The sequence below is a fragment of the Lithobates pipiens genome, unplaced genomic scaffold, assembly GCF_037356315.1.
Source record: "Lithobates pipiens isolate NorthernLeopardFrog02 unplaced genomic scaffold, aLitPip1_a1.2 Scaffold_16, whole genome shotgun sequence".
NCBI lineage: Eukaryota > Metazoa > Chordata > Amphibia > Anura > Ranidae > Lithobates > Lithobates pipiens.
Window position 1 is genome coordinate 242457923 of NW_027507748.1, and position 26494 is coordinate 242484416.

Genomic DNA, 26494 nt, shown 5'->3' on the forward strand with positions numbered 1-26494 from the left:
GGTGTACCCTTACCTCACAGCTGTAAGGTTACAGCGTAATCACAATGATGATAAAAATCTCCTTGCGTCCCCAAATATGGTGTCCCAGGGCAGATGTACCTATAATCTGTACTATTCATCGATTCTTCTGTGTATCCTTGTCACTTCGCCATGGAACATCCGGGGATTCCTCCTCCTGTGCGGTAATGCTGGGACCTTTAGCTCCTCCCCCTCCGCTCCTGATTGGTCAGTCCTCCTCCCTGAGCCCTTGGGGTATGTGTGTGTGTATATGTATATGTGTATGTATATGTATATATATATATATATATATATATGTGTGTGTGTGTATATATATATATATATATATATATATATATGTGTGTGTGTGTGTGTGTGTGTGTGTGTGTGTGTGTGTGTGTGTGTGTGTGTGTATAGAGAGAGAGAGATCTCCAATATCCTTGAGGGAAACTCAAGACTGGTAAAGCCAGTAAGGGGGAAAATGGTGATACAGAGGGATTACATGTAAAACAGCATGCTGGGTCGATCTATTGATCATCCCTTAGGCCGGGTTCACACCGCTGCGATGCGGGAACGCCGCGAATCCGCGGCGTTTTCCCGCATCGCACGACTCCCGCCGGCAGTTCACACTGCCCTATGCGAACGGCTGGGAGTGTCAATGATATGTTAATGACACCCCCAGATCCGATCGCATATCGCAGTGCGATCTGCCGACTCGCACAAGAATCGGATCGCATGGTGTGAACGCCCATGCGATCCGATTCTGTTGCGGACGAAAAAAAGGGTCCCGTGCGAGTTTGCTGCGGGACCGCTGCGAGTTCAGCCATACTATCTGTATGGCTGAACTCGCAGCGCTACGGAGATCGGATGTGATTTGCGGTGCGAATCACATCCGGATCTCCCCCCGCAGCAGTGTGAACCCAGCCTTAAAGGGGACCTGCTGTGTCTGACTCACTAGTGAAACTGGTCGGATTGTAAGGTGAGCAGCTAGAACACATTGGTGGAGGACAGCACCCAATTCCTCCTCTAGGCAGTAGTATAACCCAATTGTCTCTAATTTACTTCTGAGCATGTGTCCATTAACGAATGCTAATAGATTTTACAGTATGTACACAAATCCTGCTTTGTTATACAGTCTGTAAGGTTACTGCTGTGCTTTTTCTTCTACAGGTGCTCAGTTTAAAGACATAGCTGGATTGGGAAATGAGGTTAATTGTGATGGCGAAGATGGAGCCATTTTGAAAAACTACAGCTGCACCAATGTAAGTCTGTCATGTAGAACCCATGAACCCAGGGTTCAGTAGCTTTCTTTTTTGAAAAGATGGACTTTGTGTCCAGTATTGAACTAGTCCACAGAAATAGTTTAAAATAATGTAATTCTTAAGATGGTATACTACTGTACCTCATTCCGCATTGTTATCAGTAAAACAGTATAACATTGCTGTTTAATCTCAGGTCCACTTTAAGAATAATATATTTAACCACTCCCCCTCATACATATTAAAATCTGCTTTTTTGGCAATAAAATTCTCGATCAGCTGTGCACCCATTTTTATGTTGGGATTTTGACAGCTGTAAACCAGAAGTGCTAAAGCTGAGCTCTTTGGTTCACATTGCAAAGGAGATCAGGAAGCAGACATGCATCTGCCACTAATGTTGTTTGGTAACAGCGCTTCTCTGTAGCACAGTGATTTTCTGTGGTGTGTGTGTTCAGACTCCTCCCCTCAACGTTTAGTCACTCCTGTATGTGTTTTTAGCACATCTGATCCCGTGAAATCTATGTTTATGGCATTTTCCATGCAAATACCTTACGTAAATACCTAAAGGAAATTTTTCAATCATATTTAGAAATTTCAAACACTTAGCACCTATGTTTTGAACCTGCATGGGGGCTCACCTCAGTTACTTTGTGCAACATGTGTACTTAGCTGCAGGGGGCTATACAGGTCCAGAACCATGGTCCATTCATGATAAACCACTCCAGGTGTATGCCCACAAAAACAGGCAAAGCCTGGACCCTATATTGGGACCAGTAACATGGACAGTGGACAAATAAGACCAGGTCACCCTGTATCTTTGACTGTTAATGTAAAACTGGGGTTGTGTTTGGTATTGACTTTAAAGTGTAATGTCAGGTCACCTTGAGGCGAGTTGACAGGTGCACACCGTAGGGATCAGGAGTGCACCGCAAGGTTGTGGACCCTATGGCTGACTGCTGCAGATGGGGGACAGATCCCACTGGGGTTAGAGTGTAAGATTCCCTGAGGTGCCGAGTCTGAGCCAGCAGGTGTTCACCAGCGCCTCTAGTGGTGAGGATGGACTTGGCTGCAACTGGCTCCAGGTCGCGACCCCCCAGGGTTCCCCAGCTCACACCCACAGTAGGCAACAGGAGGATAGGGATGGTGAGGGACAAAGCCAAGGTCGGATGCCACAAGCAGACAAGAACAGTCGGGTACACGCCAAAAGGTCAGGATCACAGGCAAACAGGGATAGTCAAGACACGCCAAAGTCCGTTACGGAAACCAGAAGCAGAGCACACTACAGGAAACAGGAAGCTAACACACAAAGGAATACACAATGGTTGATCAGCACTGATGGCCTGCAGTGCACAGGTTAATACAGGGCTCCCTGATAGGGCCTGGGGTGGAGCCATGCTTGGAGGAGAGGTTATAAAAACCACCAGGTGGAAGTGGCTGACCTCTTAGTCTGAAGACATGAGGGAAGTTAAGCAAACACAGGAAGATCACTGCATAACCATGACATGTAAACTCTTCAAACTCTGTGCCAAAGAGGTTCGTCTTATTTGGATAACCAGGTGTTACATCTCACCACACAGATCACACACTTTACCACCGCTCCCACCTAGAACCCTTTTAAGGTACTCAAGCACTTCCTACCGCCCTTTTGACCTAAAGGATTTTGCTACAGGAAGGTCTGCAACCAGATATCTGTGTATTTCTTCTCAGACACGCTTACCTTATATTCCACACCATACTCCATTAGTACTCAACATACCTTCCCCCATAGCTATGGTGGAAACTAGGCAAAAGGGAGCTACAGCAAAAAACTCAAAAAAACTTTCATTCTCCAGAAAATTCGCAGAGCACTTCCCTTGCAACAAAGGAGGACCTAATTTTAACGCCAGTCTCTGCATCTGTTTCTAGTTGTAGTTCAAGCAGTGCAGCAAGTGACCTGCCTGGGTAAGGCCCCTTTTCACACATGTGGACCATTTGCTTTTCATCTGTCAATGGACGAAAAAGGACAAACATCGCAGAGCAGACGGCCATCCCCCTTGCCATCCTCTGCTGCATCTCTTCTTATTTTTCTTCTGGTGGCCCCTCTCATTTCCTTTAGATCTTTATCCTCTTTTCAGATTTTTATTGAGACATGTGGTCAGGGCCTTCTGTGGTACTCCTGAGGCCCTCTCCACGGTCTATACTCTTGCTTGTAATCTACTGCGTTGTAATGATCTGGGCCATGTGCACCAGGTGGGAGTTTATTCTCCGTTACATTCTTTCTACTCATGATGTACTATTATCATTCAGTTTCTATTGACCATTGTATTCTATGTATTAGTTAAATATGTGCTGCGATTACCGTATATACTTGAGTATAAGCCGAGATTTTCAGCCCCTTTTTTTAGGCTGAAAGTGCCCCCCTCGGCTTATACTCGAGTCACACAGATCAGGTAGGCAGACGGCGGCCATTCCACTATTCAAAAGCCGCGCCTCCCTGTCTGTGATCGGCGGAACACTCAATTTCCCAGCAGTCAGTGTTCCGCCTATCACGGACATCCACTCATTCTCATACTACGGACGAGGATAAGAGGATGTCCGTGATAGGCGGAACACTGACTGCTGGGAAATTGAGTGTTCCGCCTATCACAGACAGAGAGGCGCGGCTTTTGAACAGTGGAATGGCCGCCGTCTGTCAGACGAGGAGGAGAGGTGCGGCATTGCACACAGAGGCTGCAGATTGGCACAGGTAGGCTGCGATGGACACAGGGAGGGACGGGACACAGGGATGGACGGGACACAGGGATGGACACAGGGATGGACGGGACACAGGGATGGACACAGGGAGGTATGCAGCTGCAGATGGGCATTGTTGACCCTCTTTTCCACTCTTTTAAGCTGTAACAGTAGCTGCTGCATGTCTCACCCTCGGCTTATACACAAGTCAATACGTTTTCCCAGTTTTTTTTGTGGTAAATTAGGGGCCTCGGCTTATATTCGGATCGACCTATACTCGAGTATATACGGTATGTACGAAGGCATCTGTTAATTGTACTACTTATGTCTCTTATGCAATGCTTGTTGTTACCTACTTTCAATAAAAAATATTCAACAAGAAAAACGGACATCGTTGCATCTTTATGGAAAAATATATGTAAATGGATGATCATCCATTTACAGCCGCTTCCATCAACATTGTTTTTTTCTGGAATGGATCAAAACCCTTTTTCTCTTTTGTTCATTGACAGACACAGCTCCTTTAATTCTTGACCTTAGGGTTAATACGCCACTTCAGGAGAGGAATAGGCAGAGCATGTAACACATGTAAAAACAGCAAGACTGCACAGCACTGCCTGGGGGCCGTTCCTCTGGCTATAACCCCTCACCCTGCTTCCTACAGCTCAGTTTTTTTTCTGCCTAGTGTAGAAGGACCTGGCTCCCTGAGGGGACCATTGGTCCTGGGATTTAAAAAAAATAAAATTCTACAATTTTTGATCCTGTGATCTACTATCAACAGGCGGCTGGGTGACAGACTGGATAATAGATCCTTGTTGCCTCCCCAGCCTGGCCATTGAGCATGAGCAGACCCTAGCTACGCGCTGAGTCGGCCACGACATGCCCCTTCTGCTCCAGGGGCGGCATGTGACCTATATGCTCCAGGGAACACATATGACCGGGCTACTGCTGTCCGTGTCAGTGTGCCGTGGCCAGCAGTCACCCCGTACTGCTCGGGTGATGGGTCTGTGGTGGAATGCGTCCAGCAATCCCGACAGGAAGGGTAAGTACGGCTATCCCTGCCTCGGCAGGATAGAGCAACTGGAGCATTCCCTGGGAGGTCGACTAGGGGCTCTCCCTTTCCTTTCACCCTATCCCTCATTCCCTCCTCCCCCTGCTGGGGCCGCTGTGTGACTGGGCATGAGGTGCGGTGTATGTACCTACGCCGGGAGGGCTCTGAGCTTTCGCAGGGCTGCGCTGGCTGTTGGGGTCTGTTTTTTGTTTTTCTGCCCCTTTTTACTGTGCTGTGAGGTGCTTGAGTACATTTACCTAAGGCGGTTGCTGAGGCTGCAGTAATTTTCCTGTAGTCTTATGCAGTGTATGGCTGTTAGCCATTTTCTAGAAGGTTCTGCAGCAATTTTTTGGGTGTTTTTTGTACTGAGGACGGACAACGGACATCTTCTTGTAGCCTCAGCTCATTTTTACCTCTAGTGCTGGGTCTATGTACCTCAGAACAGCGCGGTTTTCACTCTGAGCACTTTGTGCCCGGAACAGAGCAGAGTGGTCAACGGCAGCAAAGCGCTGCACTTGGTCATGGTGGCATGTCCTGTGAGCAGCTAGGGTGCGATTTGTCTACCTTGCCTTAAGTTCCTAAGTTGTGGCAGACGAGTGAGGGTCAATATGGCATCAGAAGCTGGCGCTTCTTCCCCAGACATCCCTGCTATCACAACCAGCTCACCTGCAAAAAATGCAGTGCCTATGGACGCTTTGTTGGCGGTCCTGGAGACCTTTGTTGCCAGGGTGGGAGCAGACGCAAGGGGGGGTAGAAAACGCCCTAACCCCCCCCCCCCACACGTCTTCTGGGGAGAGCTCTGATTCAGACTCTGGTCCCGTGGTGACTGACGGCCCCTTTTTTGACGTGCCAGAGGATACGTACCAAGACCGTTCGGACAGTGATCGACTCTGTGTCTCGGTTAGCGTAGGAAAAATCGCCAGTAGGAGCACTTCTCACTGCGGTGCAGGATATCCTGAAAATACAGTATGCAGCAGGAACCTCTGCTGAGGTGGAGGTCCCTTTTGGGTCCCGCAAACTGGCCCACACCATAAGGTTTATCCATATTTGACTTGCTTTGATAAGTTCATCTAGAAGGAAGTTCATCTAGAAGTCCACAGCGAGCCTTTTCAGTCCCAAGAAGAATGGCGGTGCGTTACCCCTTTGAGGAGAGCCTCCTGAAAAAATGAACTTCTCCTCCGGTCATTGACCCCCCGTTATCCAGGTTAAATAAAGTGCCGAAGCAGTGGCCCGGTCCATGTTTATGATAGTGGGGTCAGTGTTATGACCTGCGCTGGCCACGGCCTTGGTGTTGCAGACTCTTACTAATTGGGCAAAGCTATTGCACTGTGAATTGGAGAAGCAACAGTCTCCCCCGGTCTGCATAGAGCTGGCAGAACCGGTTGGTGCATGACCTTAAGTATGTCTGTGATGCGGCCCTGGATACGGTCCCCCTGCTCTCTAGAGCATTAGTATCAATAGTGGTGCTATGGTGCCTGATTCGGCTGAAATGCTGGTCTGCGGACCAGGCATCTAAAAAAAAAAAAAAAAAAAAAAAGCTCTGGGGGATTGGCCCTTCCAAGGCTTTTTGGAGCTTCACTGGATGACATTATTAAAAATGTTACCGGTGGGAAGAGCACGTTGCTCCCACAGTCTAGGAAAGGTAAGGCACCACACCGTAGGCAAGGGCCCTCTTTTTCCTCTCAAACTTCTTTTTCGCCCTCCCGGGTCGGCAGGTAAATGTTCCCAGTCTGACGAGGCGCCTGCTGAAGGACAAAAGCGTCCTTGGTTTCGCTTTGGGCGATCAGACTTTGCCTCTCCACATGGTCAATGAAGCTACAAAGGCGTCCAGTCAGGATCCAGTTAGACAACGCCACGGCTGTATCGTACATCAACCATCAAGGAGGAACAAGGAGCTCAGCTGCAGCACAGGAGGTTGCTCACATCCTCCAGTGGGCAGAGCGACACGTGCCGGCCCTGTTGGCCATGTATATCCCGTGCGTAGAAAACTGGCAGACGGACTACCTAAGTCGTCAGATGCTGGACCCATGGGAATGGTCGTTGAATATGGAGGTATTCAGGCACCTTTGCCTAAGGTGGAGCACACCAGATGTGGACCTCTCGGCTCAATCGGAAGGTGCAAGGTTTGTGTCCAGGACAAGAGACCCCTGGGCTGACGCATCAGATGCGTTGGTGGCTCCATGGGGGAATTATTAGCTTATTTATGCCTTCCCCCCTACTCAAGTGTCTGCTGCGGAGAGTGGAGGCCAAGGGCATTCCAATAATTCTGATTGCCCCAGATTGGCCTCTGCATCCTTGGTACACCCACCTATTACAACTGGTGGTGATGTTCCTTGGCGGCTACCGCTGCGAGAGGACCTTCTAGCGCAAGGTCCAATGCTTCATCCTGCTTTACCATCTGGTTTTAACGGCATGGCTGTTGAAAACCAGGTGCTAACAGACCGAGGTCTGTCAGAATCAATAATTTTCATTATGCTGAGGGCACGGGAGTCTTCTTGGAAGATTTACAATTGTACACGGAAGGCTTACATCTCCATATGTGAGATGGGGTGGCGTCCACGCTTATTCAGTTTCCAGGATTCTGCTGTTTTTCCAATGCCCCTTGGCGACTCACTTATTGGTGAGCACCTTTGTGCAAGGGGTCCGACACGTAGTCCCTCCGGTTCGACCACCGCTACCCCGGTGGTATCTGAATCTGATGCTATCGGCGCTTCAGAAACTGCCATTTTGAGAATATTAGGGACACTCCCTTGTTAACATTGTCTCAGAAAGTCATTTTTCTTGTGGCTATTACATCTGCCAGAAGGGTTTCAGAGTTGGCCGCTTTGTCATGCAAGTCTCCCTACCTGGTCATCCACAAGGATAAGGCGGTGCTACATCCACAGCCCTCTTTCCTTCCAAAGGTAGTTTTGGCATTCCATCTAAATGAGGACATTGTGTTACCTTCCTCATGTCCTAAGCCGAGAGGTTGCCTTACATTCCCTGGGCGTGTTCCTTGCTTTGCGGGTGTATCTGTCTGCTACGGCTCCCTTCCGGAAGTCGGACTGTTTGTCTCGGCAGCTGGTCCGAAAATAGGTACTCTGGTACTCTGATGGCCTGGTGACAGGTACTCGAGTACTCTGATGGCCTGGTGACAGGTACTCGGTTACTCTGATGGCCTGGTGACAGGTACTCGACTACTCTGATGGCCTGGTGACAGGTACTCGACTACTCTGATGGCCTGGTGACAGGTACTCGACTACTCTGATGGCCTGGTGACAGGTACTCGACTACTCTGATGGCCTGGTGACAGGTACTCGACTACTCTGATGGCCTGGTGACAGGTACTCGACTACTCTGATGGCCTGGTGACAGGTACTCGGGTACTCTGATGGCCTGGTGACAGGCACTCGGGTACTCTGATGGCCTGGTGACAGGCACTCGGGTACTCTGATGGCCTGGTGACAGGCACTCGGGTACTCTGATGGCCTGGTGACAGGCACTCGGGTACTCTGATGGCCTGGTGACAGGCACTCGGGTACTCTGATGGCCTGGTGACAGGTACTCGGGTACTCTGATGGCCTGGTGACAGGTAATCGGGTACTCTGATGGCCTGGTGACAGGTACTCGACTACTCTGATGGCCTGGTGACAGGTACTCGGGTACTCTGATGGCCTGGTGACAGGTACTCGGGTACTCTGATGGCCTGGTGACAGGCACTCGGGTACTCTGATGGCCTGGTGACAGGCACTCGGGTACTCTGATGGCCTGGTGACAGGCACTCGGGTACCCTGATGGCCTGGTGACAGGCACTCGGGTACCCTGATGGCCTGGTGACAGGCACTCGGGTACTCTGATGGCCTGGTGACAGGCACTCGGGTACTCTGATGGCCTGGTGACAGGTACTCGACTACTCTGATGGCCTGGTGACAGGTACTCTGGTACTCTGATGGCCTGGTGACAGGTACTCGGGTACTCTGATGGCCTGGTGACAGGTACTCGGGTACTCTGATGGCCTGGTGACAGGTACTCGACTACTCTGATGGCCTGGTGACAGGTACTCGACTACTCTGATGGCCTGGTGACAGGTACTCGACTACTCTGATGGCCTGGTGACAGGCACTCGGGTACTCTGATGGCCTGGTGACAGGTACTCGGGTACTCTGATGGCCTGGTGACAGGTAATCGGGTACTCTGATGGCCTGGTGACAGGTACTCGACTACTCTGATGGCCTGGTGACAGGTACTCGACTACTCTGATGGCCTGGTGACAGGTACTCTGGTACTCTGATGGCCTGGTGACAGGTACTCGGGTACTCTGATGGCCTGGTGACAGGTACTCGGGTACTCTGATGGCCTGGTGACAGGTACTCGACTACTCTGATGGCCTGGTGACAGGTACTCGACTACTCTGATGGCCTGGTGACAGGTACTCGACTACTCTGATGGCCTGGTGACAGGTACTCGGGTACTCTGATGGCCTGGTGACAGGTACTCGGGTACTCTGATGGCCTGGTGACAGGTACTCGGGTACTCTGATGGCCTGGTGACAGGCACTCGGGTACTCTGATGGCCTGGTGACAGGCACTCGGGTACTCTGATGGCCTGGTGACAGGCACTCGGGTACTCTGATGGCCTGGTGACAGGCACTCGGGTACTCTGATGGCCTGGTGACAGGCACTCGGGTACTCTGATGGCCTGGTGACAGGCACTCGGGTACTCTGATGGCCTGGTGACAGGCACTCGGGTACCCTGATGGCCTGGTGACAGGCACTCGGGTACCCTGATGGCCTGGTGACAGGCACTCGGGTACTCTGATGGCCTGGTGACAGGCACTCGGGTACTCTGATGGCCTGGTGACAGGCACTCGGGTACTCTGATGGCCTGGTGACAGGCACTCGGGTACTCTGATGGCCTGGTGACAGGCACTCGGGTACTCTGATGGCCTGGTGACAGGCACTCGGGTACTCTGATGGCCTGGTGACAGGCACTCGGGTACTCTGATGGCCTGGTGACAGGCACTCGGGTACTCTGATGGCCTGGTGACAGGCACTCGGGTACTCTGATGGCCTGGTGACAGGCACTCGGGTACTCTGATGGCCTGGTGACAGGCACTCGGGTACTCTGATGGCCTGGTGACAGGCACTCGGGTACTCTGATGGCCTGGTGACAGGCACTCGGGTACTCTGATGGCCTGGTGACAGGCACTCGGGTACTCTGATGGCCTGGTGACAGGCACTCGGGTACTCTGATGGCCTGGTGACAGGCACTCGGGTACTCTGATGGCCTGGTGACAGGCACTCGGGTACTCTGATGGCCTGGTGACAGGCACTCGGGTACTCTGATGGCCTGGTGACAGGCACTCGGGTACTCTGATGGCCTGGTGACAGGCACTCGGGTACTCTGATGGCCTGGTGACAGGCACTCGGGTACTCTGATGGCCTGGTGACAGGCACTCTGGTACTCTGATGGCCTGGTGACAGGTCCTCTTTATTTGGGGGGGGGGCAATCAGTGTGGTGTACACTGTAAGCAGTAAGGAGATGTTAACTCAATCTCCTACTCGCACAGGATCGGTGTGTGAGGAGGAGAACCCGGTAACATCTCGTTACCGCAGTTTGTTTACATTTAGTGATCAGCTGTGAAACGATCACAGCTGATCACGTGGGTAAACAGCCGGCCAATGGTTGTTTACCAGTGTCAGTGACGAGCAGTGTTCCCGGGAACATGCCGCCACCGGCGTGCTCGCACGCCATGCACAGTAGGGGAGTAACCATCTGTGGTGTTCACCCCCCTCGGTGGCGAGCGGTGTCTCCGTGACACGCCGCCACCGATGAAACAGGGATGCGAGCGTACGATCACGCGCATTCCCTGTTTAAACAGGAGGACATCATATGACGCCCTCCTGCCACAAGAGATGTGTCGCCTGGCCGTCATTTGACGGTTGGCAACTGGTTAAAGCCACTAAGACAGCCGGAGTATCTGAGCCTGATCATAGACACAGCCCAGAAAAGGGTGTTCTTGCCTCCCACAAGGATCAGCTCCATACAAGAGCTGGTAAGGTTAATCAGGTTGAAGAAAAATCCTTTGATTCTCCTTTCCATGAGGTTGTTAGGGACGATGATAGCTTAATTCGAAGCAGCTCCCTATGCCCAATTCCATTCGAGACTGTTTCAAAACTGTATCCTGACTGCTTGGAACAAAACAATTCAAGCTTTGAACTTGCCAATGGGGCTGTCCCCATGAGTTTCCTAAAGCCTCAGTTGGTGGTTACCATCTTGGAACCTGCTGAAGGGAAAGTCCTTCAGACCAATTATCTGGAAGGTAGTAACGACAGATGCCAGCCTTTCAGGCTGGGGAGTAGGAGCCTTGCCCATCAACATCCTAGAGATTCCGGCAGTGTATCTGGCTCTGGAAACCTGGACTGCAGGTTAAAGAATTGTCCTGTCAGGATCCAATCTGACAATGCCACGGCTGTGGCATATATCAATCACCAAGGGGGCACCAAGAGTCGAGCAGTGTTCCCGGGAACACGCCGCCACTGACGTGCAGCGCGCTCGGGCGCCGTGCACTGTGGGGATGTAACCATCTGTGATCGGCCGTGATGAAGATCACGTGGTAAACAGCCATATCCAATGGATGTTCACCCCCCTCGGTGGCGAGCGGTGTCTCCGTGACACGCCGCCACCGAAGGAACAGGGATGCGTGCGCACAATCGTGCACATTCCCTGTTTAAAAGGGAGGACGTCATATGACTCCCTCCCACCACAAGAGATGCGCCGCCTGCCCGTCCATAACCAATAACCATGTCTCCAGCATTTCCCCAATAAACAGACAGAATCGCCATATTACGTCCTCATCTCAGCACGGCTGCCCTGCCGAGCAGTGCTCTGGCTCTTTTATTCAAAGACAACAAAAGCAATCACAAAAAGGAAGTCCTGGCACCCAACAGCCAATCGTTTCCTCCATGGGATATGACAACACGGATATGACTGTCAACACAGGAAATCCTTCCTGCAGGATGGGTCCGTTCCTGCTGATGGGAGATTATCTGCAGTTGTTTGCCATGGCACTCCAAATATGTTGATCAGGCATACAGGGGTGACACGAGCGCACATCCGCTAAACCGATAATATCTTTGCAGAGGGAACACATCCCCCCCCCCCCCGAAGATTGGTCTGCGCATCGTAAAGGGGCCCTTCGCTGGTGGACGTATCCCCACTCCCTAAACACTTCTCTCCAACCTCAGGAAGTTTTACACTACCAAACGGATCTCAGCCAGCATTAGTTTGCCCCAGTCGGCTCTTTAGAGCGGGCTGCGGGAGAACCAACACTGGGAGACACTGACAATACATATTAAAATACATTTTCATAAAATTTCCACAACACTCCCCCACCTCTGTCTGACCAGTTACTTACAAGCATGCATTTATAATGAGCTCTGAGTGGCAATGATATAGATTATAAAAATCTGCTGGCTGCTATGAAACATTGATTTCTGTGATCATGGCTGCGCCGCCTTGTTTAGGTTCAGAAGGAAAGGGAGGAGATGGGTCAGTGGGAGACAGATTATAATACAGACTACAGTGATCTGTTGTCTAGGATTAAGCATGGTACAATGATTTTTGTGATCAGAGCTCCTCTGCCTTAGCATTCCAAGAGAGAGGAGAGGGGTCTGTGAGAGGCAGATTACAATACTGAATACAATGAATTGCCAGCTGACAGTAAGTACAGTGATTCCTGTGATCAAAGCTGCTCTGCTTTATCAGCATTTAGAGGGAGGAGGAGAGGGCCAGTGAGACATTACTGTACAATGGGGCCACAATCGGAACAGGATCAAATGCTACATGCAGGGCTGGTGCAAGGATTTTTGACACCCTAGGCGAAAACCTAATTTTGCTGTACCCCCTTGCCCTCCACCCCCTTTGTCCTGCCCATGTATACCCCACCTTTTTAATTAAGCGCCCATCAAATGCAGCCTCACCAGTGGCCCATCAATGTAGCCTACTAGTGCCCATCAATGAATGTTTGCTTGCTTCCATTCATTCGGGAGTCCGGACACATACACCGTCCTCTGTCGCCACCGTGCCTCTGACACTATGTGCAAACAGAGCGGCAGCTGCCTGCTGATGCTGAGCTTTAGTTGCTTGTTCTAGAGAGAAGAGATTAGGAACACCAGTGACTGGGCGCCCCTAGGCAGCAGGGCACCCTAGGCGGCTGCCTAGTTTGCCTAGTGGTAGCACCGGCCCTGGCTATATGCACTTGGTCCTCTTGGTAATTCAGCAATGTTTTTGTAGTTTTGTTGATACTACTTTAACAATAATAAGTTCTAATTGCTTTGGGTGTGCCATGTGTTAAATATAGATGGTATTCTGTACAACCACAGTGCTGGAATGTTTTCATGCTAGCTTTCTTCCTCACTTGTCCCTAGTTTTACTGTGAATTTGTGCACATTCTCCCATTAGAAAATGGTGGTCAATTAGAAAACAAAGCGTGGATTCACAATGTAAGAGCTTTACTACAATGTTTGGGGACCAAGATGTAAGGTTAGAAAGGCTTGTTCTGCTGACTTTGAATTCTGAATTTGCACCCATGTAATTTGGGTGCTGCTCCCATGGTACACTTCACCCATGCTTCCCACTGTATTGGAAGTCATCTCATCCCTTGTCCGATTTGTTGAATTCCAAGACATGTTTTCTTAATCGTACAGGGCATAGGCAAAGTGAGTTTTTTATGCAATTCCTAGGTGGGTGAGTATTTGTTTGCGTAGTTACCAACATTTCAAGATAATTTATAACATTTTTGTTTTGCATCCAGCAAGCCATTGTAGGAGTAGAATGAACTTTTGGAGCGGGGCATTCATTTAAAATTGGAGTGGCTCTACAACAGGCATATTGTTTAAACTATTGTGCAATTTAATTATTTTTTTTTAATCCAAAAGAATTTAATTTTAAATACTGTACATACAGGAAGATGTATGATAATGACAGATACTCAACCAGTAAGTAAAATGATTTATGTATTTGTTTCGTAAGCTACAACTTTTAGCCTGCACAGGCTATTTAAAGTGCGACATCACTGCAGCTCTTGAAGAAAATACAGTGTTAAACACCAATTATACTGCAAACATATTTGGTATAAAATATTTAGAAAACATAATTTGACACTGAGAGCTCTGCCGTGTACTGCAACTGTTGTGGCTGCTGATGAGTTGAAGGTTGCAGAGCGATGGCTCAGTGAAAAGAGGTTTGGGGGGTGCACGAGGAGGTGCACCGGGCAGGGCTTCTCCTGGGTTTTGTAAAAGATCTGGGGCACCTTTTGGGCACACCAAGGAGAAGAATAATATAGAGCATGGAGCACGCCATGGTGAACAGTGGGTTTGGCCAAATTAACAGTGAGAAGGGCTAAAAGGGGCATGTTGCATAACCTAAGCCTACTAATTGTAGGCATTGTCAGTCTGGGAGAAGGAAGTGTTAGCTGTACTAGCAGATTTAGATACACTAACACATTTTAGTCAAACTCCAGCTAACAGTTACAGCAAAGCTTTTTTTTTTTTTTTTTTTTTTCATTTGGGATACAGGTTTTGCATAAATAAAAGCTGATCATTGTAAGCACCCCTGTTGGAGATGAATTGTTTGTTTCTACACTTTAACTGATATATTTGCAAGAGAGATTGTTCTGTTGGGAAAAAAAACACACATTTACCCGGTTCATCTGGTACAAATGGAGGAAAGAAAGCCTAAAAAGGAAAACAAATGCAGCCATCACATCTAGGGATTAGTAAGCTGCAGTATGTTTGCTTTTGGGTTTAATTCTGCTTTAAAGAGGACATTTATTGTAGACCTCTTTCACTAACGTATACAGTAGATCTTAAGCACTTCTGCAATCTACTAAGGGTTATAAGCTGACTTTTAATTTGAATTTGCAATAAGCAGAAGCTCTATCTTTAACTGTATATGGAGACTGAGATGCATTTTGTTCACGTCACATTTGGAGTACTAAACGAGCATTGGGGCTACCCCATAATGACACTGAAAATACAATCTATATCGACAGTAAAGATCTATACTTGGAAGAATGGACATTTTGGGTGTATTTTCATGCCTAAAAAATTCTTGGATATACACCTATTTAGTAAAAATTTTATACTGTACAGGTTTGCAAAATTTTTGTATTCTCTTTTGTGAAAAATTTAACAAATATTTATTCAGGACATTTATTAAAATAGCCACAGACTCTTAGCAGCCAGCAACTAAGACAATGAGCACTTTGGCAAGATGTGTGAAATGTACAATATGTTGTATACAGTATATAGTACAGAAGTCTGTAACATGCAGAGTGTAGGGAGTTAGAGGTGTGTAATGTACAGAGTGTTGCGGTTAGGAGTAAGCAACACAAAGTCCAAGGTATAAATGTGCAATAAAGCATGAGAGTGAAGGGTCAGGAGTGTGCAAGGGTCTGGAGAATGTGATGCACACTGCGCTAACACACCCCTGCACTGTTATACAGCTCAATTTACTGTCTATTGAGAATACAACTTGAAGGTGCTGCATGCTTTGATCCCTGGGGCACAGACATCACGGGACAGATAACTCGAAACTGTGACCAGTAGAGTTGACAGATAGGACAGGAATAGAAAGTTTAAAAGCCAACTCGGGTAAATGAAACATGATCTCCAATTACTTATTTTGTCTAGACGAGAGAAGAAACAGTTTTACATACCTCATCCTCTGTTCCCCTGGCTTGACACACTCCCCCACTCTGTGGTGGTAGACTGTCATTCAGTGTCCTAATTTCCAGTGCAGGATTATGGACCCTACAGGGACCGGTCTGGTTGCTGGGAGGAGTGGAGGATTGGGTAAGTAAATCTTTTTTTATTGCTTCCTTAGACATAAATGAGCAATCAACCCTGGCAGCCCCACTGCAAGGGATAATATTTTTAATTTCCTGGTGCTGGGCTTTAAAAATTAGACCTTGCACTGTTTTCATTGGCAACCGCTTCACTTATACCCTATTTTTCCCAACTCTGCCCCATGATCAGCACTTGGATAATAAAGTACCCTAAGTAAATCTAGAGAAATTTAATCCCTGCTAGTTCTAACATGGCATGCCATTATCGAGACTTTCTTACGTGACTCCGTCTTGAAGCACAGCTCTGTTTTTGGCTGCCATGGAGAACTCGCCAGCCTCAGCCTAATAGGTGCTTTTTGTCTGTGGATGGTATCTGACATGATCACATACTGCAAGTAAATAAAATCGCCAGGGGCCCACACTGAATGCAATAGTAAAGCGCAATATGGACTGAACAAAAAACACCAGCCAATGTCTGCTGACTCGCCCAAAGTATGTTTGGTGTGATCCAAGTAACTCAACTCAGTACTGTACAGAAATTCAGGCTGTGAGGGGCCCAGGAGGATAGTTACTAGTTAGTCACATACTGCAAGCAGCTGGTGGTGGCAGTGGCTTGTGCTCTGAAACCAGCACCTCTCCGGAAAAGATGCCCCATTGCATGACCCCATGCTCCAGCTGTATGTGCACAGATGACACTACACCTCAAAGTGAGACCTAGGTCAGTGGCGTGCATGAACTGATGGTGCTGTGCCAAGAACACTGAGCTGGCACATGCAGTATGCAACAACTTGGTGATCCCCTGATTCCAGGACACAGTTGCCAACTGTCCCAGATTTAATGGGGCAGTCACACTGCCACCACTGTGTGTGAAACCCCACACTTCTCTTTTAAAAACATACAGTTGTGCTCATAAGTTTACATACCCTGGCAGAATTTGATTTCTTGGCCAGCCATCAGAGAATACGAATGGTAACACAAATACTTTTCTTTCACTCAGTGTTTAGCTGAAGCCAGTTATTGTCAATCAACTGTGTTTACTCTTTTTAAATCATAATGGACAACAAACTGCCTAAAAGACCCTGATCAAAAGTTTACATACCCCAGTTCTTAATACCGTGTATTGCCCCCTTTAACATCAATGACAGCTTGAAGTCTTTCGTATTATGTGGATGAGGCTCTTTATCTTCTCAGATGGTAAAGCTGCCCATTCCTCTTGGCAAAAAGCCTCCAGTTCCTGTAAAATCTTGGGCTGTCTTGCTTGAACTGCACATTTGATATCTCCCCAGAGTGGCACATCTTTCTTCAAGTGCCTCCTTATTGCGCATCTTGAATCACCCACACTACATGTTTTCAGAGAGTCCTGTATTTCACCTGAAGTTTTGTGGGTTTTTCATTGTACCCGGAACAATTTTCCTGGCAGTTTTGGCTGACATTTTAGTTGACCTACCTGAACGTGGCTTAATTTCAACAGCACCCCTCATTTTCCTCTTCTTGTTTAGAGTTTGAACACTGCTGATTAGCATTCTCAATTCCTTGGATATCTTTTTATATCCCTTTCATGTTATATACAGTTCAACTACCTTTTCCCGCAGATCCTTTGACGACAATTCATTTTCTTTCCCCATCACCCAGAATCCAGAAACATAAGTGCAGCACTGGATGAAAGATGCAAGGGTCTGTCAGGAGTCCAGAAACTGATCTTTTATACTCGCACACTAATTATAAGCAAACAGATCACAGGTGAGGATGGTTACCTTTAGAGCTGGTTCACACAGGGGGGACTTGTCAGGCGACTTAGACGCCTGACAAGTAGCATCTCCTTCTGTACTATGGAACCATTCTAATAGGAGCGACCTAGAAAAAGGTTCCTGTACTACTTTTGGGGTGACTTCAGGCCGCTGAAGTTGTGTGCAGGTCGCCTGAGGCAGTTACGCTTCATGTCATGCTGCCTCTGTGTGAACCGGCTCTTAATAACCATTCAACCCCCTTTGTGTCAACTTGTGTGCATCTTATCAGGCCAAAATCGCCAGCAAAGAAAGACCCGCTCCAGGTGTCTGATTCCAAAGGATCTCCTCCCTCTTCAGGTGTGGAGACTTTGAGTGCGGCCATCCAGATTTTTGTTATTTTTGTGCATATGTAAACTTTTGATCAGGGTAATTTGGGTAGTTTCTGTTGTCATTATGATTTAAAAAGTAAACACAGTTGATAATAAATGGCTTCAGCCAAACACTAACCATGAGTGAAAAATGTTTCTTACACTTTTTTATCTGAATAAAGTGCTACTTTCTTTTACTATCACACTGACACAGGCACGCTTTCTGCTGTTTTTAAGAGCACAACTGTATAAACAAATTTAAAGCATATCTAATGCCAAGTGCAATTATTCAATATATTCTAGTTTACCAGTCAATAGCTGCGGGGCTGCATTTGCTTGTTTTTTTGTTTTGTTTTTTCTTTTTTTTCCACGTGAACTCCAATTTTTGCAAGTACAAGAATAATAGCAGTTGATCTTGCCAAAATGTTTTGCACTGATCTAAAACAAGCCTTCCTAGCTACAGTATCTCATCTAAGTGAGTATGCCCCACGCATTTTTTTAAGTCTTTTATTATATTTTTTCATATGACAACACTGAAGAAATTACACTTTGCTACAATGTAAAGAGTCTACAGCTTGTATAACAGTGTAAATTTGCTGTCCCCTCAAAATAACTCAAAACACAGCCATTAATGTCTAAACTGCTGGCAACAAAAGTGAGTACACCCCTAAGTGAAAATGTCCAAATTGAGCCCAAAGTGTCAATATTTTGTGTGGCCACCATTATTTTCCGCACTGCCTTAACTTATGTCATAGTACATGTTGGCATTCATGGTTCCCTCAATGTACTGTAGCTACCCAGTGCCAGAGGCACTCATGCAGCCCCAGACCATGACACTCCCACCACCATGTTTGACTGTAGATAAGACACACTTGTCTTTGTATGCCTCACCTGGTTGCCGCAATACACGCTTGACACCATCTGAACCACATAAATTTATCTTGGTCTCATCAGACCACAGGACATAGTTCCAGTAATCCATGCCCTTAAACAACTTAAGATACACTAACAATGACCTCCCAATTAGTATATCATCACAGCGCTCACACACCCCCTCCCTCCAGCTGCCACTTAAAAATTAAATATATCTATCAGAAGGTGGAAAGAAAGCAAATCTAACACTTGAAATGCAAACAAAGGCACCTAGTGGCGCTATACAACATCCACACTGTTAATTACCAGTGTGCTATAATAACCAAAAAATACCCAACGTGAGAATAAAAATGTGCATAAAAAATGATCAACAATACAATAAATATTGATGAAGTAGCAACAAAATACAATCGAACAAAAAAAGATTTACAGTCAAAAATATATAAATCACACAAAAAGTGATGCTGTGAATAAGTGACAAAAGGTGAAAAATAAAAAATGAACACAAGAACAAATAATGCTCTAATAAAGATGTGCAGTTCCAAAGTGGATTCAATTAATCTTCAATCAAGGAAAATTGATGGAGAGCAGTAACCATAATGGTGGCAATAGTTCAAAAAAAAATAAAAAAAATAAATAAAAAAAAATAAAAAAAAATTAATTCAGATAAACATTCTGTAGCCAAGTGTCCATCAAGTGAAAAACCTCCACCGCAAACTTGGTGCTCGTGCCCCCCTTGTATAAAAAACTCACCAAAAGTATTGCCCAGCACTCTCGTGTCAGGCAAAAACGCTTATAGTGTATATAAGTGATGATTATTTTCTCCAAGCCACTTCTTATGGGAACTTCGCAGGCAGAGGATAGTCACTTATTATCTCAGAATTACCTCAAGGAGACAAAAGAAACTTCCCATAGTGCAATAATGTAAAGCTAGTTTAATAAAACGTCAAATTTTAAAATCACACTCACATGGATCCAATTAAAAACAGGCACTTCAAATAGACAATCCACTGGTCAGTTTAAAGGTTCTTCCCTCATAGGCATTGGTGAGTATACTGGAAACAAGCTAGGTAGAGTCACATAGCACCGTCTCTATACAAGGTATCTGTGTGGTACCTGACAGCAGATAGCTCAAACTGAAACCAGCGCCAAATGGTGATATTCCGTCCTTCAATCTGTATGTTCTCCTCCCTCCGCCTTCTAACAAACGAATTACTGTGTGTGCTGGTCGCCGTATAGCCACGCCCCCGACATGTTTCGTCCAATGGACTTCCTCATGAGGAAGTCCATTGGACGAAACATGTCGGGGGCGTGGCTATACGGCGGCCAGCACACACAGTAATTAGTTTGTTAGAAGGCGGAGGGAGGAGAACATACAGATTGAAGGACGGAATATCACCATTTGGCGCTGGTTTCAATTTGAGCTATCTGCTGTCAGGTACCACACAGATACCTTGTATAGAGACGGTGCTATGTGACTCTACCTAGCTTGTTTCCAGTATACTCGCCAATGCCTATGAGGGAAGAACCTTTAAACTGACCAGTGGATTGTCTATTTGAAGTGCCTGTTTTTAATTGGATCCATGTGAGTGTGATTTTAAAATTTGACGTTTTATTAAACTAGCTTTACATTATTGCACTATGGGAAGTTTCTTTTGTCTCCTTGAGGTAATTCTGAGATAATAAGTGACTATCCTCTGCCTGCGAAGTTCCCATAAGAAGTGGCTTGGAGAAAATAATCATCACTTATATACACTATAAGCGTTTTTGCCTGACACGAGAGTGCTGGGCAATACTTTTGGTGAGTTTTTTTATACAAGGGGGGCACGAGCACCAAGGTTGCGGTGGAGGTTTTTCACTTGATGGACACTTGGCTACAGAATGTTTATCTGAATTAATTTTTTTTTTTTTTTTTTTTTTTGAACTATTGCCACCATTATGGTTACTGCTCTCCATCAATTTTCCTTGATTGAAGATTAATTGAATCCACTTTGGAACTGCACATCTTTATTAGAGCATTATTTGTTCTTGTGTTCATTTTTTATTTTTCACCTTTTGTCACTTATTCACAGCATCACTTTTTGTGTGATTTATATATTTTTGACTGTAAATCTTTTTTTGTTCGATTGTATTTTGTTGCTACTTCATCAATATTTATTGTATTGTTGATCATTTTTTATGCACATTTTTATTCTCACGTTGGGTATTTTTTGGTTATTATAGCACACTGGTAATTAACAGTGTGGATGTTGTAAAGCGCCACTAGGTGCCTTTGTTTGCATTTCAAGTGTTAGATTTGCTTTCTTTCCACCTTCTGATAGATGAATCCATGCCCTTAGTCTGCTTGTCTTCAGCAAACTGTTTGCAGAGTGGCTGGATATGATGCTAAGCGTGTGCACTCAACCATTTTGGTCAACCACAGGGAGGCCTGTTCTGAGTGCAAGTCCAAGTTCAACCAAAAAAAGAAAAAACAATCCCATATACACAAGCCTATACCCACAGTTGATCTAGAGGAAGACAAAAAACCTCAGCGAGGCATGCTCCAATTTGCTACAGCAGGGGAAGAAATTCCTTCCTGATCCCCCCCCCCCAGAGGCAATTGCATTTTCCCTGTATCAGCTTTACCTATAAATGTTAGTACTAAGTTATAGTTGTGTGAGATACTGTATCTTTTGTGAACTATATATGCTGCCTCCTAAAGTTGAAGCAAAGTGTAGGTGTTTGTGGTTCAGATCAGGAAAGCAGTAGGGTGACAAAGCCAATGCTGCTCCTCCACAGGTAAATTGCAGTGAGTGAGCATTGACACCCTAACACTCGTATTGACACCTTAACTTGGCTATAAAGCCAGCTCACAGTGATCCAACATGTCAACATGCAGCACAAGTCGCCTGAAATGTCAAAATCAATGGGTCCCTAAGAGAGTCATCTTAACTGGTCCAAATTGTTGGTCCAACTTTGAAAATGCTTCCCGCACTACTTTGGTTCGAATTGTGATCTGAGGATCTGGCGTGGATTTTGAGGTGAAACCCATGACAAAAAATAGTAAAAAGAAAAAACGTGTGGGGTCCACCCTCATAATCCATACCAGACCCTTATCTGAGCATGCCAGTCAGAAAGTGGGAGGGGCAACCACACCAGGCCACATAGAAAGGGGGAGGAGCAACCACACCAGGCCACATACCCTCAACATAGAGTGGGTGCTTTGGGGCAGGGGCCTCTTTCGGACAACCCTGGGTGGTGGTTGTGGGAGTCTGTAGACAGGGGACTTATCGGGATCTGGAAGCATTATAAAGGGGAGATCCCTGATCCTACCCCCCCATGTGAATGAATATGTGGAGTACATTGCACCCCTACTCACTCACCCCCTAAGAAAAAAAAGTGTAGTATCAAAACCATCTCTTGTTTTTATTTACAAGTCCATTATTAAAAGTTAAAATGCCCCCATCCTAGCTCTGTTTTCTTTCTCCGATTCTGCCACCAATGTGTTCTTCCTCCAGTCTTCTCCCTCCGCTGCTGTCTTCTCTTCTGCTGACCCGGTCCTCCGCTGGCTCCCGCCTGTGTGTCATCTCTGATGTCTGCCAGTTCTTATATAGCCATGGGGCAAGGCCATCCGATGACGTTGCCATGAGACTCCACCCTTGTGACGTCATGTCCCATGACTATATCAACTGCCAGAGATCATGGGTGAGACCAAGGCTTGAGCCAGCATTTTTGGCGTGGTGTTCCCCCTCGAGAATCATGCCAGACTCAAAGGGCCTGGTATGGTCGAATCAAAGTCGGATCCCATTCATTGAAGTCAGACATTAAATTACAGGGCAAAGTTGGATCGGGAAGTCGTACAACTTTTATGTTGGATCAGTGTGAACATAGCCTTAAAGAAACAGATTTTGGTCCAAGACCATTAATTTCCCTTTAAATAAATGTATTATTGCTGCTATAAATGGCTTAGTAAATAATTTTATTAAGGCGATGTGTGTATTCACTTTAGGTTTATACTGTGAATGTTCCAGTACCCAGGCGATCTTCTTTACCAAGCTCAACAAGACCCTCCTCTGCTGGCCAATATACACATGTAATTTTGCAGAAAATTCTTCTATTTGATAATATAAGCATGTCACTGGGTGAACTATCTTGCTGAGATTGTATTGTTTATTTTACAGTACTTCACAAGTCCTATGGACAACAATGCGTAAAGCTCGCTATTTTTTTTAGTGTTTAACTTCACTCTCATAGTGGTGTTGGTGTTTACTTTTTAGCACTTTGTGTTTCCATTTTACATTTGCTCCATGTACTTGCATGTACAGACTATATAATTGTCAGTAAGCTGACCTAGAAATCCTACAAAAAGCTACAATTTTTTGTAATGACAGACACCTGCATTATTTCCTCAGTATTTGTATTTAAGCCAGACAATAGCTGCTACATGTAAGAATGTGGAGCTGCATAATCCTAGATTCCTCTAAAATGTTTGTTAGATAATTGCTTGTATTGCTGATAATTTGTTAAATGAAGAAAAAAAATTACCATTTCAGATTCCCGCATGTATTGCAGCTGAATTTAACCAGACCATTGCAACACTAGGAGATGACTTCAGCGTAACAAAGATGTTAAAACAGGAAAGTAGAGTTCTTAAAGTGGATTGGTGCCCAAACCGCTAAATACAGCATTGACATACATTAACTTTGACTTTGCATAGATAAGATGCTATTTTGTTTACCCACTCTTTCATGAATGTACAACTGCTGTACTTCACATCCAGAAAAGTGACACCACAATTTACCACTGCAGCTTTGCACCTTCTTGTCACCTGCCTACTCCCTCCACTATACGTCTAGGTTCAGGTCTATTCTATCCCTTTTGTTTTTTCCCTTCCCTCCCAGGCGCCAGGCTGCATGCTTGAATAAGGGTCTGGTATGGATTTAAAAAATAAATAAAATTATGGGGGTGGGTCCCCTCCGGATTCATACTACACCCATGTCTTTTTCTTTTCCTTTTTTTCTTTTTTGTTTTTGCCATTCAGCGGGGAAGCCCACTGACACCTGATGACTCATCGGTTGTTAAGGATGCAGTGGCCGTCTTAGCGGCCTCCTTCTCAACCAGCTATATAGTGCTTTAAACAGAAAAATAAAAACCGCAAAACACATCAAAAATCGCTTCGCATACACAACACTTTTCTGGTGCAATTCCATTGAAGTCTATTTCACACACAATGCTTAAAGTCCCCAACCCTTTTCAAAAACACACCAGCTGCAAAACTCATAGATGTGAGCATGTACCATAGGACACCATGTTAAATGGATTATTTCTACAAACTGCAAAATGTACTTAAAAACGCATCGGTTTGAACCTAGGGTAAATGAGCGTCACACTAGAGTATCTGCACACATTCTCCCAGTGCTCTTTTATTCAGTAAGCCGTCTAACCCCCTCTCCTTATAACCTCAAATCCCACATTAGAATAACAGCATGGTAGAAGAGAGACAGCACAAAATGTCTCAATCTTTCTAATTTCTGCTGTGCAAAATAATTGGGGTAGATTATATAGTTTTGGTTTTCAGGCAAGTCATATATACACACATGTGTTTATGTATATAGACTATTATACTGTTAGCCTATTATACTGTTTCATACCCACACAAAAGAAGAGACCGTGTCACCTTTTTTTGTCAACGTACAAAGTTTTTAGCCAGCTTGAAAGTATTTCTGGTTTTAATCTTTCATAACGGATCAGATACATTTGGATACAACTATGTTGTAGGACTGTAAAAAGGTAGAACTTCATTGTATTCATTTGAGTAACAGAACCCTTTTCTTTTGAGAAATATATTGAACATTTGCTGTTATTAAACTAAATTGGTGGAATTCAGACACCTTTAATGTTCTGATAGGCTGCCAGCCCCAGTCAGGTAGTTGGTATTTGAATAAAAAATGTTAGAAGCAGAGGGTGACCTACTTACAGGTGTGAGCACAAAAAAAGCTGTGAGGACACTTTTTAGCTTATGTGCGTAGAGTTGTAGTTGAAGCACAGTGACATGTCCGTAACAGAGCTTTTGGAAAAGGCCATTGCAAAGCTCTTGCACAGATTTCCAAAGATCACAAAGAAAAATAAATGAGCATGGCTCATTGTAGACATGGTCTGGAGACTGCACTATAAACTTATGTTGGATTGATTACATCTAACATTATCATCTAACATTAAATTGTATATAATGGTGCCTTTGCTTACTAGTAGGCTACTGCCTCACTCCACAAAAACTATGTTTAAAATCCCAGTAATTTTGGGGTTAAATGGTATGAGAGCATGTGATACTCCCCTTGGCTTTCCTAACACAATGTTGAGATCCCGGTTGCCTGACTGGAACAATAGCATATGGGATAAGCATGAAGTGTGGCGTCAGGTAGTGTGCAAAAACGGTCTTTCGGGTTAAACTGATTTTTCCACAGAATTGGTAGCATTGGTGAATGAGAAAGAAAATAATGGTATTTACTAAGTTTTTTTTTTTTTTAATCCGCAGCTGCTGACTTTTAAAATATGGACACTTACCCGTCCAGCATGCCCGCGATGTCGGCACCCGAAGCCGATCTGTCGCTCGGCTCTTGGGTGCTGCCGCCGCCATCTTGGGTATGGGAATCGGGAAGTGAAGCCTTGTGGTTTCACTTCCCGGTTTCCTACTGTGCATGCACGAGTTGCGCTGCGCAATAAGGATGGTCCCTGCTGTCTCTGAGATCCGTCTGTTTCCCAGCAGACAGCAGGGGCCCCGCAGGAAGTGGCATAAATACCCGCAGATTCTGCGGATATCTATGCCCAGAAGTGGGTGCAGATACCTGTATTATACAGGTATCTGTACCCCCCTCCCTTCTGAAAGGTGCCAATTCTGGCACTGGAGGGGGGGAGGGTTCCGATGAGCGGAAGTTCCACTTTAGGATGGAACTCCGCTTTAAAACTTGAATCTGCTGATTAGCATGTATCTGCATAACTGAGTGAAGCAAATTTTCCAGCCCACACTTCCCTTGTGCTGTGTTGGGAGGCAAGTCAGGAATGAAACATTTCCTCACTTTGCTGCGAAGGCAATTTTCTTATTAGAGAGATCTGAATGGAGTCAGGGACCTAGTGACCAGACTCCACCACAGATATTATATTGTAGTACCTTATTCAAACTGATGTGCCAGCTGCACTGATCAGGATATCTCTTAGGCTGCATTAACACCTGAGCGTTTGTCTCATGTTTTTGCAGCGTTTTTTACTGTGATTTTGCCACAATTTTGTTCAGGTCGCCAATGTAAAGGGCATTAAAATGCCTGTAATCTGCCTCAAATAAGCTTGTGCTCTTTTTTTTTTTTTTTTTTTTGAGCTTAGGGCATTTTTAAGGCGTTTGGGTGACAAGACGCTCAGATGTGAACAGGTGCCATTGAAATTAATGGGATTTTGCTTGTTAGGCGTTTTTTTTGGGGCATTTTATGAGCTGAAAATGCTCAGCTGTGAATGCAGCCTTCATTTATTGACACCGACGCAGGAGTGATTATTTTTTTCTTCTTTTTTTTTTTTTTTTTTTACTGGCACTGACATGGGAGTGATTTTACTTGCCTTATTGTATAGTGACTTTATGCTGAGCCCAATAATTCAGCTGCCACCACAGCAGGCGTGCCTTGTTTCTAAGGGTCATGATCTTAACTAGGTTT

General features: G+C 45.7%; 1 protein-coding gene across 8 annotated transcripts in view; it reads left to right on the top strand.

The window, feature by feature from the left end:
* Positions 1-26494, top strand: part of LEMD1 (LEM domain containing 1) — a 399416-nt gene that overhangs the window by 242185 nt on the left and 130737 nt on the right. For 5 of the 8 annotated variants that reach the window (XM_077481225.1, XM_077481230.1, XM_077481227.1 and 2 more), the window contains 3 exons: positions 1168-1259; positions 22804-22887; positions 23348-23428. In XM_077481225.1, coding sequence (XP_077337351.1) covers positions 1168-1259; positions 22804-22887; positions 23348-23428 — 257 coding nt within the window. The remainder of the gene's footprint in view (positions 1-1167; positions 1260-22803; positions 22888-23347; positions 23429-26494) is intronic. The other 3 variants (XM_077481231.1, XM_077481232.1, XM_077481229.1) reach the window with 2 other exon arrangements.